Source organism: Ischnura elegans, chromosome 2 (assembly GCF_921293095.1).
Source record: "Ischnura elegans chromosome 2, ioIscEleg1.1, whole genome shotgun sequence".
Classification (NCBI taxonomy): Eukaryota; Metazoa; Arthropoda; class Insecta; order Odonata; family Coenagrionidae; genus Ischnura; species Ischnura elegans.
Genome location: NC_060247.1, coordinates 126,242,729 through 126,259,224, shown reverse-complemented (window position 1 = coordinate 126,259,224; position 16,496 = coordinate 126,242,729). Strand labels below are relative to the sequence as shown.

General features: G+C 37.8%; 1 protein-coding gene across 1 annotated transcript in view; it reads right to left on the bottom strand.

The window, feature by feature from the left end:
- Positions 1 to 16,275, bottom strand: part of LOC124154618 (tetratricopeptide repeat protein 27) — a 47,372-nt gene extending 31,097 nt beyond the window's left edge. Inside the window, exons 1-5 of the mRNA XM_046528458.1 lie at positions 16,089 to 16,275; positions 15,769 to 15,940; positions 9,288 to 9,558; positions 4,788 to 5,055; positions 4,137 to 4,264 (exon numbers count right to left, since the gene is read on the bottom strand). Coding sequence (XP_046384414.1) covers positions 4,137 to 4,264; positions 4,788 to 5,055; positions 9,288 to 9,558; positions 15,769 to 15,940; positions 16,089 to 16,155 — 906 coding nt within the window. The 5' untranslated portion in view covers positions 16,156 to 16,275. The remainder of the gene's footprint in view (positions 1 to 4,136; positions 4,265 to 4,787; positions 5,056 to 9,287; positions 9,559 to 15,768; positions 15,941 to 16,088) is intronic.
- Positions 16,276 to 16,496: the final 221 nt, after the last annotated feature.

Below are 16,496 nucleotides of genomic sequence, written 5' to 3'. Positions count from 1 at the left end.
CTTTACATGCGAATATCTCGCGAACCCGGGCCTACGTGGAAGAAAGCCGTGACACTTTTTCTACCTTACCTATATTGTTTCAGGAAATAACATCGTCATTCAGATCCCAAACATCACTTTGGCGACCTCTCCTTGTAAGAGAAAAGGATAGATAACACGCATCCAAAAAGTATAAAGGATGACTATCAAAGTAATTTGTATCATTGCATTAAGCCAAGTTAGATATGAAAAACATTGGTGTTGACAGCTTTCGGGAGCAGCTGCACATTGCACTTTGTCACGCGAGCTTTAGCGGCCATTGCAGGTCACACCATCAGGTGATGAATGAGAAATATGGTTTCAGCTATGATTCTGCCAGCCACACCACAACAGGAGGGTAGTCTGCTCGCCCCTCAAGGACAGGGCTGAGAGTTCTTCTGACATCAGTGAACCCTTCCCCCCCCACTACCCCAGTGGAGTGAGTAGGGTTGACGAGCATATTAATTGACAATCTTTCTCCAATTTCTCATTCATCGCCTGATGACGCATAACTGAAGTCAAAACTTAGCATCCAGAATCAAAAAAAAAATTATAGAAGCAAAATAGAGAGCTCTTTCAACTAGTAACTAGGGAAAGTAATTGGCATGCACATAGAGGTTTCAAAACTAATACTCTATGATAATAAAAAAGAAGCATATAGTTTGTGATGATACCTCATTAAAAAAATATATTCTCCAAGACCAAAATTATAAATTATGAATTTTTTTGTTGAATTTTCAAAACTCTGACGCATAAAATTCTAACAAGTGATATTGCTAGATTCCAGGATATTTGGTTTCTCCCTGCTAGCAATTGGAATTCATCAGCTTATTTCATGAGAACTTCCAAAGATGGACTGAAAATAATTGAAGAAGAAGGAAATCCGGCGAAGAAATGCGTAAATTTTGCAAAATGCCTCGAATTGTCCGCTAGCACTTGACGGTAGGAATTGGCGATGCAAAGATTCTCCCCAGCGCCCCTGGCGGCCGCGCCTGGAATCACTCTAACTCAGACACATTCGTTGCTCGTAGCTTTGTTTACGTTGCGGAAATCATCGACCACGATCATTTGTCGGTGCCGCACTCCCAGAAAAACTCTATAAACTCCACGTACTGCAGCGTTCCGCAGTGTTCAAGTTATAATGCACCCGAAGTAAGCTTCCATTATTTTCCGAAGGAAGAAAGTTTACGGCAAAAGTGGGTTATAGTACTGAAGATGGGAAAACGAGTGTCCAACCATAAATTATTTTAAGCACACATGTCCTTTAATAGCACGAGTGTTGAAGTTAGTGATACCCTGGCCTGATCAAGCTACGATCCGAGCCAACCTACCATCATCATTTTCAAAATACAAGTTCACCAGGATTGTACTGAATTGCAAGGAAATTCCTATAGAAAATTGCAAGTGTCTCAAATGTAGAATTTCAACGTATTCCCAGTACAAGAGAGGTCACACTGTGAAGGTCAATCTTGGCATAGCCCCATCTGGATTAATAACTGAGATAAGTTCTTTATATGGTGGACGAGCCTCGGACAAGTTTATTTTCACTGATAGCTGCGTGTTGGACAGATTAGACTACCAAGATTGAGTGATGTTGGACAAAGAATACTGAATTGAAAATGAGTGTCGTCTGGTAAGATATTTTTGAATTTATTTTCTTGGAGTAATGTAATTTTGCAGGTGCATAAGTAAGATTGTCCTCTCTTGCAGAGAAATTTAAGACTCATCCGCCCTCAATTTCTTCAGAAGAAAGTAAGTTATCTAAGGATGATGCTCTTGAAACAGCTGGCATTGCCAGAGCTAGAGGTCATGTTGAGAGAGTGATTCAACGCCTGCGGGCATATGAAATGATACTGGGTCCAATATAATGGACGCTACTCCCATTTGCTGAAGAAATTCTTCTTATTGTGAGTGGATTAACTATTTTTGGACTTCCAATCATGAATATTGACAAGTTCATGTAATGCTATTACACACAAGTATTGTGTTTGTGACTAGAGAGACTGATCTGTGAATAATAACTGAGAACTTTTTATCTGAGAACTGTTCATCAACATTTGTCTCATCACATTAACATCAAAAGTTTCAAGTTTGTTGCCTCTGTCTGTGTACTTGTTACCAGTAAACTTGCTGTAGTACAAATCTGCATAACGTTTTTTCCAGTTAGCTTTAGGATTTACCGCATAAGTGAACTGGCTGTATGCCTTAGATGCTGGGATAGACATATTTCTGCCTTTGAACCAAGCATCAGTCCGCTGCGGGGTTGCCAAGAGCGAAGCCACTTGGTCTTGGGTCATGGTAACATTGTGCTCATAAAATTCCAGCAGAACTGCATCCACACTTTGGAGTTTTCTCTGGGTGAGAGCTTCCACATTCGAAATCTCCTCGAAAGGGGGGTTGCTCAAGAGACTACTAATGAAATGGCAGCCCTGAGACGCAGAGGAAGAGGACTGGGAAGTACAGAACGAAAGTCCTTCACCCACTCTAATCCCCGAGTAAAACATAGATATTTCACTACCAGGGGCACCTGAAGTGTATAAAGGAGGTTAATGATGCGTCAGTACTAAAAAGTTACACACCAATACAGCCACACTCTAAAATCTGATCCCTCGATAACCGATCGCCGTAATTCTCAGATAAATCAATCCTCAAATCCACGGAATACGGATGCTTAGAAGTCAGGCCCGAGGTGCGAAGGACCAAAGCCTGCACATGATCCACCGACTCTTTTTCCTCCCTTTTCCTCACCGAAATCACAAGGCCAGCATTTAAAACTTCTTCTACCGCACGCATGGGCGTCACAAACCCTGAGACTGCTTTCATTGGCGTCCACAACCGATAAAATCTTCAACAAATTACCGTCTTCTCACGCTTTTCACGTTGAAACACATGCAGTAAATACGGCAAAGGATGGAGTGTGTCTGAGTTAGAGTGATTCCAGGCGCGGCCGCTAGGGGCGCTGCGGTAATCTTTGCATCGCCAATAGGGGTAAAGCGAGCTATCTGTTGAAAATAAGAAGTTTGATGAAGCAGAGTATCAGATGGGCGTGCCGCTGAAATGGCATTTGGTAGATAAGAATGTATACATCAGACAGAAATCCATCGTAGCAGTGTAAATGCCGAGATGGCATGAAATCAATTTTTTTGCGAGGTGATATGTCCCCTTCAGATATTTGAGAGAGATGTTAGTTGAATCAACTATATGCCCAAATTGTTTCCATAAAATTAAATTATTTCATTAATCAGCTAAATTCCTGTTTGAATCCTTTAAAGGAAATCACAATTACTCGCATAAATCCTGAGTTTCCTGCTGCATAGGCAACCCAGTCAAACATTCCCGCATTCATCGTTTTTTTCGTCCATCCCCTTGAAAAACAATAGATCGAGGTTCCACTGTATACCTTTGTATATATACATTTATCAAGGGAAATAGAAGAAGAAACGTACGTTTAATATGTTTTGCGCAACTCTAGTATTCGAGGTATTCGAATATTTGAGCAATGATTTAGTATTCGAATTTGATACTTGAGTTCGAGAAATCTGCTATTCGACCCATCTCTAGAAAAAATCACATCTCTGTACATTCGATAGAGCTGAGTAACTTTTGACATGTATTGGGAGTTGGTCCAAGAAAAAAAAAGACTGCAAAAGAAGACAACCCAGCACAAACTCAGGTCTTCTTCCTCGAAATACTACCCATGCAGCAAACGATTCCAAACCTCCAACCCTTCCCATCTTCAAAACTTCCAGTCTGCACCCCATGTAAGAGCTATCCTCCCCTTCCTCATCAAAACCCTAGATATATCCTGGCTCAACGTATGAGGTGTTGTGTCCTTTAAGTTCATCAATCATGGTAATTCAAGAAAGCCCCAACCAATTCTAAACCTCATTCATGTGCTTGTCAGTCAGAGCAGTTAATTTAAGCTGAAACAGTAAAGCAATGTTAGAGGAGACTGGACATACATAACAAAGAGGAAGAATTTGAGATACCAAAAAAAATTTTTCTCGCCAATCACAGTGTGAAAAGCAGTAACTACGTTATCCAAAAAGAGTTGATGAACACATCAGGCGTTTGAGTACTAATGACTTCGGCATTCAGAGAACTATAGGTAGAAATACCTTTGGAAAATCACGTTCATCACATGAGTTTTGAATGTCTGTAACTTCAGAACAATTGCTTGATTTGACATTCAAAGTTAGCTGGGCAATATTATTCTTCTGATATCTTGTCCTCACACCAAGGGCACCTGAAACATGAAAAAAAAAACAATAAGAAAATAGTGATAAAATGCTGCATTATCCACAAGTTCATTAGACTGGTTATTCCATTGTTAACAAGAAAAATAACTTATTTATGTAGATGATTTTTTCCACAGTTGTGAGGCAATCCATTTATCAGGTGCCTGTTACTAGACCTTGGTCAATTTTGTCAACCTAAACTTTATTCTACCTGTCACTAGTAGATGGCAGATATGAGCACCAAGTTAAAGTATAAAAGGTCCCCCATCCAGCCTTAGCCTGGGTTATTTGCTTAGCTTTGGCAATCTTAAGGGAACTAGTGTGCTAATGTCGATAGGACCTTGCCTTCAGTTGTGAAATCAAGCAAAAGAGGCACATCGCTAAGACTGATAATAATTAATCACGATACTCTCACTTTTAAATCTACTTCTGAATCTTTCTCTAACACATTTTTTTCATTTGATCATTTTCATCATAGCTTTACAAACATCAAAATAAGAAAAAAGCAAATTTAAGTTGATATAAACATACCTGCTAATGAAATGTCAAGTCCGGCACCTTTGGCAGCTGATTCAAGGTATTCTTTTGATCTCAGAACCTCAAAATAGTACAGATAAATTATGGCACATTCAATGTTAAACAGAGTCCTCAACTGGCTATCTGTAGAGCTGGCAGCAACAATTTCCTGGTTATGGACTTCTCCCAACAGTTTTTTCACAGCATCATGAATTTGGGGAGACCTTTCCTCTAGGACTTGCTGATGCACAAAGAGATACCGCATTGACCACCAACGGCTACTCTAAAAGAGGTGATTCATGACAATTATGCATCATGAAATAAAATACCCCTAACCATTAATCAATAAAACTGAGAATGAACTTATTCCATTTTCAATTCAAGTCTGGTTGAATTTCATCTTTCTAAAAATAAAGTTTTCAGTAAACATCAAATAATTTAAATGTCTCAGAAACAAGGTAATTCACGAAAGAACTAAAAAAAATAAAAGTTAACACAAAAAGAAACATAATTCCATAATACTGCCTTAACAAGATAAGTACTCAGCATTTTTGCAGTCAACTTCTCATTCAGATAATAGGAACAACCATTAACTATCCAGGTAAAACATTATGGTGAAAATCGCAAGTACACTTGGAAGTGTAAATATTCCAAAGAAGAAAAATTATGTGCCTTCATCTGGACACAAACATTCATTTTTATTTCAATAAAAATGATATACATATGTATGCAAACACTTGTTGAATAAATTTTGGCACCATACCTCAAGAATTACTTTCTGCATATAAATACAGTAAAACTTCGATTTTACGCACTTTGATTTTACATCAAGTCTCGATTTTACGCAGTGACACTCAAGTCCGGCCGGAAAGCATAGGGAATTGCTATGGTGAAACTTCGATTTTTGTTTTTTCTTGATTTTACGCAGTTTTTCGATTTTGCGCAGCATAACCCCAGCCCCAAAGAGGCCGCTAATCTTGATTTTACGCAGTTGTCTTTCGACTTGTTTTGAAAATCCTTTCTGGAGCAATATGAAGTTAGGTTATTTACTCGTCTCAATGAGTTGCAAAAATGAATACAGAAACGGTTGAAATGACGTCGCGCTGTTTAGCGTGAAACTAAAAACATCGCGAATCTAATTGTTGCTTCCCCTTACGCCCTCTCAGTAATATTTCAGGCTCCTTTACGAACGCGAATATCGCTCTTAGTTAAAATTTGCCGTAGAAGGATATCGAAACCTAAAGCATACGGCAATCGCCGTGTATGCGGAACTACTTTTGATTAAGACAGATGATCGCCGGAGATATAAACATTATCATCTTTCGTTTGTTATTCGACTTATTGATGGACGCTGTTTATTATATATTTATTGTAATAACAGTAGATGGTCATTAATCCGGAATTATGAACTACGTAATATCCATCCCTAACGGAAGGTTTTCTAGAATTTTGCCAACGCTATGTTTTCCGTCGCCCCCGCGAAATATAACGGCGAAATGAGCCGTAAAAAATCCTCCCGTGCCAAAATTTTGGCTTTCAAGGAGATCCAAAAAAGATACTTGTACTTCTAGTATGGACGTAAGTCGATGGTGATTCAACACGATGGTAAAAGCAGCATGCGTTGTCTCATTCCGCGGGCTAACCCCACATCTGCGGGACGAATGGAGGCGAGGGAAAGTTGCTTGCGCGGCGCACTTATCAGAACTGACTCAACTTGTATCTCATTGTGAGTGGGTTTAAATGAAACATGATTGGAACTTGAATAACTATAAGCTTAACTCTGCTACGTGCCAAGCGTTTATTTTTAACGGAACGGGAGTTAATGCCCTCGGAGAATAACTCGCGTCGTCAATCGTTATGTAATCATTGAAGTCAAATTCATGACGTGAGTGATAAGGCAGTCCCTTTCAACTTAGGAATGGCTTAGCGCCATTAAATCGAAATACCAAAAGTGTCCGGTGTTGTTATCAGATATAGGGAAGCAAAAAATTACGTGAAGATGAGTCACACGGCTTGTAAGTCGAAGGTCCCGGCGCTGAATTCGCGGAAAAATGCCGACAGAGAAGCTATTCCCGTTAGATTCATTCTACTAATGCTAAAATTTCATGGTAAAATGCTTCTTTAATGCGTAAAAATCGTAAGGAGGGAAAATTGTTCCGGACTATTAATCATTTTTTTATTCATCACCGGCGGCATGACGGTAGTTGCGCGGTTATTTAAATAGCTCACTTAAAAAAAAAAGTGATCTAAACTCCGGAAAAATCTAAATTTCGGAATATCCCTGGTTCTGTGTGCTCCGTATTATCTATGGTATACTATTTGGAAGGAGGTAACTGACAGCTGGGGTCATTAGCGCCATGAAGTAAGGGCTGGTGGGATAGGAACCCTATGTTGGCGTTAGCCAAGTTGTAATGATAGGCTCGAATGGGACCTATTTGCAGGACAGAGTGGTGCACTGGAAGTGCCCTCCACATTACACTCAAGTAGGGATAGGACCATCTCTGATAAGTTTCTGCTACTGCCAGGACTTGAACCCAGGCCCACAGGGTGTAATGCCTTTGTGATGTATTAGCGAAATTTTGCTCCCTGTTAATGGGGTTAATTTGGGTGACTATCCTCAGATACCTCAGATATCCATTTCTTCAATTTCCAATCTTTGTTTGTCTGCAGGTAGTTAAAAAGATTTCCTGAAAACTAATTTTAATTGAGAATATTTTCGAAAATTAGCTTCTCTGCGAGCATTTAGTATCACCATTGCGAAATTTCTCCGGGGTATTATAAGTAATCTTAGTGCCAGAAATTCTAGCAATATAACCATGGGAAACTTTGTTCAGGAATGCAATGTTTCTCTTAAGGTAACATGCCATCTGTGGTGTTGCTTGTGAGTAAATAAGATTATTATGCTTCTTTTCTTGCCTCCAAATGAGTAATTGAATCTGGGAAACATATATCTGATGCGATTGAAAAGGATTTCATGCTCTTTTACCATAAAACCTCACACTATGAGACTTTTTCTGGTTCCGTTTCTGGCTTAAATCAGAACCGTACAAGTGTATGACTAAGCATTCTAAAAATAATGAGCAAGAGTTATCCTGAAAACTATACTTCTCCTCACTACCAACTCTTGATTTTACACACTTTGATTTTACACAGTGCCCATATGTCGGTCCCTCCAACTGTGTAAAATCAAAGTTTTACTGTAATTTGCAATTAATTTGAGGCAAAAAATTGTGTCAAAAATTATAAATAATATACATATGTATATGTAATAGCTAATCGTCCATACAATACATTCAATGGGGAAAAGGCAATTTCGTTGTAAAGGGGTTCCACATGCAAGAGAGCTTTGCGGGTTGCGTTGTCGCAGGATGAAAAATGTGTTTTTTAAAAATATAGTTTAATGGTCAGATCCATTACAAAGGCTAGCTCCCTGGGTTTTTTAACCTTTTCTCTTTCCTACTTTTCCTTAACACCCAATCTCACTCTTCCTTCCCTCCCCTATGCCTCGGCTCGTGGAGGTGGATGAGTGACATTGTGCGCGAGTGAGTGTTGAAGTCTCAAAGTGGTGAAAGAATCAAATGCTAGTGAAGTTACATCCTTTAGACTTTAAGCAAATTTTCCTTCAGTGCCCCTTTCTCTTCAAAGCCCCCCTATAGTCAGGGAAGGGTATAAATCACCATGGCGGTGTGGAGCTTGGAGGATTGATTAAGATAGACGTGACCCATGGGTGAAAGCTCTGCCTGACGAACAAGCGACAATCAATTTGTGTAGAGGAGTTGAACGGAACGCAGAAGTGAGCAGAAGGAGAGTTGCTGCCAGCAAGTTATTTGTACGCAGATTTGGCATACCGGTACTTGAAGAAGGACCATTCGTCCCCCAATTTCTACAGAATCAACAGCCTTGCAGAGAATCTGGAGCACCAAGGACCCGATGCTACTCCCATCCTGAGAGCAAAACGTCAGAAGATTTTGGTGCAGAGATATCTCCAGGCTGACACTTCCGGTTGTCATCGCTCGACAGCAATTAGCCCTTAAACCCATAAAACTCATATATTTGTACCAAATCATTTGATTAAATTATAATCCCTATCATCAAATAATTATTTTAGTATACATATATTTTCAACTTATTTATTAGATACATATGTTTAATCAAATGATTGCATTTAATCATTTTGCTTGTTTTTCTGCCTTTATAAAATGTAAAACGTTGTAACATTTCCTCAGAGACCATATTCACTTATAATATAATTTGTTCATTTTAGCTGTATTTCAAATTTGTTACATAATTCGAAGTCCTCAAAATCAAACACTCAAGTACTCTTCAAACGAGTCCCACTGGTTGCTGTCGGTGCTAAAGCGACAGGATAGATGCTTGGGGTAATGGTTTTGATGCTTGGATAGGCTTTGGGTGCATTCAGAAACAAGTGAACTGTCTCATATGCAAAGCTGAAGCATACTACCTGCACTGAGCAAGCAATTCAGGCAGGGAAAAAGTCTATGATCAAGTATATACCTGCAAATCACTAAGTCTCCAAACATGAGTATAGAGGATGATGCGGGCGATGAGTAACAGGTGAGGAAGCACCACACATGGGGCAAGACTCTCAGCATCCAAAGCCAAATAAGAGCAAACCTCTTCTCTTGAGTCAAATTCTATATTTTGAGATCCTTTGAGCCAAGGAAATCTATTCAGAATCTCCACTTCGTCAACAGTTGGACCAGTCCAGTTTGCTTGAACAAATGCCTGCAGGCACGCGATGCCACAAAGGAGGGCATCTTGCTGACTGAAATAAGAATGATTCATTTTTTCCAGAAATTGTAGGATCATAATCAGACGTTAAACTTATACAAATGTGCTTGTCAAAGAGTCAAAGGCTTACACCCTAAATATGTGCTGGCAAAGATTGGAAGAAATTGAAAACAAAGAAGGGCGTCTCATCAAGAAAATTAAGTCAATTTTATATCATTCCATTGTATACGATACGGTTAGCAGATGAAGTTAATGGAAAAACAAAAATGCCAATGAAATAAATGCAACATGGAACTGCAATCAACAAAAAGAACTACATTTTTATGCAATAACATCATAAACCATTTCATTTTATACGAGATTAAAATTAAAGATGAGCAGATTCCATTTCTTATAGAAATCCCATTCAAGCATATTGATTATAGTGTCCATTCATTCTTAGTGGCATGATTCTTAGATTCATGACAGGTAAGATAATGACATGACAGTAGCAAACCAATATTCTTAAATTCAAGTACATATAGGCTGGAGTAAAATAGCTGCTGCTCAAAGTCAAAAGTATAGATATTTGTTGACTATTACCAAATATATCTTCAACTCACTAAAGTAGAATAAAGGTATGATATGATGGCCGAGACCAAAAATTACCAAGACAGATAAAACGTAAAAATTTTGTTTCACATAACACCATCACCAGCTGAATCACATCTGCAACACATGATCTAACAATAAGAGGAGTTTTGGCCTGTTCCACTGCCCATGACCGCAGCAACATTATTATTTGGAGCTGGATCAGAATCAACTTAGGCAATCAATTCTCTATAGTATATGAAAGTCTGAGAATCATTGAAAGTGAAAATGAAATTAAGAATTGATTTTCCCCAAATTAAAATTGACAAACATACTGATGTGTTAAGCCAAAGAAAAAATTACAAACTATGAAAAAAATGCAAAACATAATTGGCAGAAAGAAATCGTTTAAAACAGTGGCTTGGTTATAATCTAACAAAAAATTGAAGTACATATTTCAATTAACTAGGAATTAAGAATGCAATGGAACCTACATGAGGCACTTATAAGGAACATTTATCTCCAATGAGCAAATACCATTTCCATCATCTGTGAACGTGCAGATTGGGTCTATTCAGGTGCAGAGGCAATGCAGAAAAGTGGTACATCAACAAGTCATAGCATAGGAAACAAAAGTATAGAACTAAACATATGTTATGTACTCAAATATTTACTTTAAAAAATAAATATTACAACACATAAAGGCTTATATGGCTACAATAAACTATGAGGATGAAGAAGTTGAAGATGTGTACGAAGATATCACAGCAGTAATCAAATAGGTAAGGGATGAAGAAAACCTTATCGTTTAAGCTGATTGGAATACTGTTGTCAGTAAAGACCAGGATGGAAAAATAACCAGAAAATATGGATTAGGAAATCAAAATGAGACAGGATAAAGGCTCCTGGAATTCTACATGGAACACAAATTAGTGGTTGCCAACTTACTGTCAAGGATCACATGCGAAGAAGATACATGAGACAAAAGATTTCAACTAGACTATATTATAGGGAAGAAAAGCTTTAGGAGCCAGATAAAGGACTGCAAAAGCTACTCAGAGAAAAATATTGACAGTGATCATAATCTAGTAAAGATGAAATGCCATTTGAAATTCAAAAAAATTAAAGACATCAGTAAAAAACTCATGGCAATTAGAGAAACTTAAGGAGCCATAAAATCCAAAAGCATTTTGATAATTAGCAGAAAGAAAGGTAGGATTAGATCAGACAGTGAAATCAGAGGAAATTAGCTGAAAAAATATCGAAAATGGGCTATGTACTATGAGAGAAAAAGAACGACTGTCAGCCATGAATGTTCCAGCAAGACTGGAGTGTCATAATTCTTTTGGTTGGAATTATTACTTATGAGATTTTTCTCCTGAGTGCTTCAATTAACTGACTATTTATTCAATTCTTCATATTAATACAGTCCTGTTATCCCAGATTTCATATTTGGAATTAAAAGGTGACGCTGAAGCAGATAGACACAGACTTCTGACATCCAGTCATACACTGCCTTAAGCTTGAACCACAATAGGGTAGTTTCCTTCATCAAAGAAAACGAAAGGCATTGATTGCGATTCGTTACCCACCATTGGTGTATTCATTATATACAAATTATTTGGTTTTAGAAATACCGGTTTAGACGAATGGCTATGGTCAATTTTATCCTCATTTGAAAAAGGCCAGATTGGCGCCCATGCGATGCCACTCCACGTGACGTCACAGGGACCTAGTTTCTATACGAGTAGATAGGAGTTTTACATCGTCTGAGGTTACCAATGCATGCATGAGGCACAGAGCTCAGGGAAACATGCCTTAATAATCACCTATTAAAACTGGCTAAGGTCGAAAAGTTTTCCTCGTTTGATAAGGTATTAATAATCCTTATTTAAGCCAAGCGCTACCAGCTAGCATGGTACTCTGCTACCTGCTAGCATCCTGCGTCGTATCAGTGCTCTGAGCCTTGCCCCAAGGTCACCTCACTTGCAGCAGCGGGAACCAGAACGAGGCCACACGGGAGTTTTCCCGGCATTCATACTTATCCATTGCGTTTTCGCGTGCTTGAAAATTTTTACTTTTCATTTAACCGCAAAAAATAGATATCGTCATTTAAAAATCTAAAAGGGTGAGATATGTACTCCAGGAGTAATAATCATTCGATTTTGGCAATAACAAAATAATAGGAAACCACCCTATTCTCCACCTGAGTTACAGCTCAAAAGATGCGTCACAGGCCCTTCACAAATACACGTAACTAGTATACCTTGGCCCGGTACAATGACTCCTTCCAGTGGCGGATACAGATGGGGGACAGAGGAGGCACCCCCCCCCCCCTTGCGCCCACATAGCAACGAACCTCTCAGAGACGATTCACTATGGTCTCGAATGTCTCAAATATCATGTATGTCTCAGAGATGAAATCGTGAGACGTTCAGGAATTAAAAAAAAATATTTAAACTCCATCAATGCCTTCCATAAATATTTTTTGGTGCAAATCTGCAGTTTTGATTTTCAAAATCACGACATTTACCATGGGTTTCTTATTTTCAAAAGCGGTCATCCATCACAAAATTTGTCGCTAAAAATGATCGAGAAAAGTAGGCCGTAACTGTATAATTTAAATTTAATTATTTTTTTGCCTAAATTTAAAGCATACCACAGTACAAAGTCTCATGAGACATCTCAGAGACATATGAAACGTCTCATGAGACATCTCAGAGACCATTTTTTTGGACATAGTGACATCTCAGAGAGGTCTCTGAAGCTCTCAGAATGTCTCTGAGACGTATTTCTGCTATGTGGGACGGTTACAAGAAGTGGAGGCTTCTTTTTATGCAACTTGTTAGTATGTATATCCCTGAGAGCACACGAAAAATTGTTGACTTAAAAAATCTGTCTGTTTCAAAGCCTACAGATGACTTAACCGATGGAAGTTCGATATGGGCCATGAATAACTACAAGTATACTACGATTGCATACGCTGCAGGATACGATTAACATGGAAACCTTGTTTGGTTGTTAGGTTGCTAGGGATTGCTTTAATATGTTAATCATTCACTATGTTTTTGTGATATCAATTTAATAAAATAAGTCGTGTGCTTCTAAAAAAAATAAGGCATTGACCTCATTTGGTAAGTCTTACAAAACTGGCATTCCTAAAATCATGTTACCTTAAACAGATAGACTGTGGAATTTTAAACTTTTCATCATTAATTTAGAGAGACATGTATATTTTTCAGATTCTGGCATATCTATTATAAGTGGAAGTTTCAATGAAAACAGTGTTTCATTGGACAAAGAGAGTGATTTAGCCATCTCTGAAGAGAATGAGAATGAATTTGTATGAGTAAACCTAAATAACATCTGCAGTTATTATTTTATGGAAAATACATCAACTAATATTCTCAATCAGTGTTGCTGGGATTCCTATTAATTTCCCTAAGTATGTTAGCCATATTCTACATATCCTTTTCTCCAAATGGCATTAAATTCCATTTTACTTTATTTATTTCATTATCTATCCAAATCTGCATTTAGAGGTCTCATTATTTCTGGCATCTTAAATAAACATTGCTCATATGCACTTCATGTACCAATTTTTATTTTTCCTTCCCATATAATTTCTTGAAGTACCTATCCCCAGTCGAACTTGAATTTTATTTCATTCGCTTATTCAATTTTCCAGGTTAAATCATATTCCATATTGCAATTCCTGTATCTTTCATTGCGTAGTGATTGCCAAAGTCGTATTCTATTATCAGTCCATCATTCTAGGCTATCGTTGGTTTCATTGATATAGTTTCTTTTAGCATATGAGGACGTTAACCCTATACAGAACCCATGCCCTGAAGGACCTCTATGGTATCTCGCCTTGTCTGGCCAGTCAAGTGAACTTTACAGAGCTTGAATGTCCATGCTTGATTTACACTAATCATAGACATCTACATTTGGTTCATGGGAAATCATTAGGATTGCTGTATACCAGATATAGGCGTATACATTTGGATTGAATTAGGTATAATGCTAATTTTGTACTCTCAATATAGGGATGTAAATCTTATGTAGCTTTTTATAGAAGTTTGCGCAAGTGTACGTTTTAAGTATGGTGATATGATATTTATAATAAATATTTCCATCAGAAAATTTCTTCTTATGTAATAACATTTTGTAATTGATAGCTATAAGAAATTTTCTTATAAGAAAAATGCCCAATTTCTGATAAGAAATTTTCTCATAGAAAAATTCTTAAGCTAAGCACGCCCATGCAGGTAAAGGCTAATTGAAAACGTTAGCATTTGACTATTCATCAATTTTTTTGATTTTGGCAGCATTCTTTTGGACAACTAGTCATCATGATCCAATTAAAATATAAGGCACCATGCCAGAAGCTCTGTAATATACTTTCCATATATCTTCTAATGCATATTCTAAGGTTTTAATACCTATACAATTTTGAAAGGTAAAATTATTTAAATCAGGACATGAATAAGACCTTTCAGAAAATCCTAAGATGTCTCTGCTACATCTCAAATGTCTCATGATACATCTCAGAGACTTATCTGAGATTTCTCATGAAATGTCACGTAGACCATTTTTTTGGACATAGTGACATCTCAGAGAAGTCTCAGATACGTCTCTGTAGCTCTCAAGAATGTCTCTGAGACATAACATGTGATATTCAAGACATCTCATAGACATATCCGAGACATATCTCTGCTATGTGGGCGGGCCCACTTGTATGGCCAAACACTGCAGAACCACAATTATAACTTTTTTATATCATAACATAGCATTGCCTTGTATATGTGTGTTATAAATTTCATTAAAATTTTGATTATTTTTAATTAGGATAAAAGTAAAGGTAACTCAAGATATCTTTTGTTCCCCCCTCTCGAGCTTTTCTGAACCCACTAACTACTGACTTAGTCGTCTTCTGGCCAAGCTACATTTACATTCACGGGCGTGAAAAGACCCATTTACCACAGTAAAATTGTTACCTGGAATTTCGTTGTTCGTCTTCTAGACAATACTCTCCGCTCCCTGCTTCAAAAATATTTTTTTCGAATATCTATCTTGTTGCCTGAACCCATAACCTACTAAAGTTACTTCTTTTAATAAGAAGATACTTTCAAAATATATTCAGACTTATTAAGTACAATAATAATCGGTTAATATAAAAGTTGGCTGGAACCACATTCTTAAACTGTCGAAAACACAACCTCATATTGCATGCTCTATTCTAACGTTTGAGACTGTTCTTAATCAGCTGCCGCCCGCTGTCGTCGTCTGTCGCTGTCTGTCGCTGTTCCTCCCTCTCCACCACATAGAAACTTCCAAGGATGCTTATTGAATAACTTACAACAAAAACTGATATAAAATTAAAAGTTAATAAAAATAATGACAAGTCCAATTCACGGGTTAGATGTGACTCGATTTAAACTGCAGATTTTTACTGACTTCCCCCTGCCAACCATCATTTCCATTTTCTTTAGCATTGCCATACATCTGCTTGCCCTCTCTCCAACGTTATACCACCACTTAACTCTCCAATTATTGTAAGATTTTTCTTAAAATTTCTCTGATTGCACGGACACATTCACTGAAAATTTCTTTCACTGATCTTGGTGCTCCGAAGTCTAAAACCTCGAAAAGGGATTCAATCAAAACATACCTTTCCACTGATCCTTGAGATAAATAGTTCTCTATTAAGTTGCTGAAATACGCTTCCAAAGTTGGGCTCTCAGGTTTATTCTCTGGCATAAATATACCTCTTGCGGAGTACGAATCGAACACCTTAAAATATCGTCCACTGCACAAATCCTTCCACTGCGGCCACGAATCATCTTAAATGAACAACAGATAATTAGGAAACATTATGGTCACTGCTACTTCAAAGTTTATAAAAAGTCTTTCAAATGATAAACTATGTAGTTGACACTTCATGACTTGACGTTGGATATGGAAAAAATTATAACTGCGTAGTAACAATACCTTCAAATTTACAATCGAGGCGTAGGACACACTCCTCTATGCACCTGAACTCGTTTTGAGATCCCATTATTGAATTTGGTCAAGGATTAAGCACAGCAAAATAAGTAATACAACAGTTATTCACATTTCCAAGTTCGTATGCAGACCACATGTACTCTACGCGAAATTCGCAAGTCAATTGTCACTCGATGGAGTTACAAGTATTTCAAAAAGATGGGGTTGTTAGAGGGCAAACGGTGATGGGGTTACGCGGGTAATACGGGTAATACATACTGAATACATAAATCATAATTATTGTGATCGATTGTGATTAAGGACTGCCAAGGACCATGATTGTGATATTGGTAAACTCTATGGGGTTATGCCTATACTGCACGCTCGGCTCAGCTCAACCGACTTAGGATATTG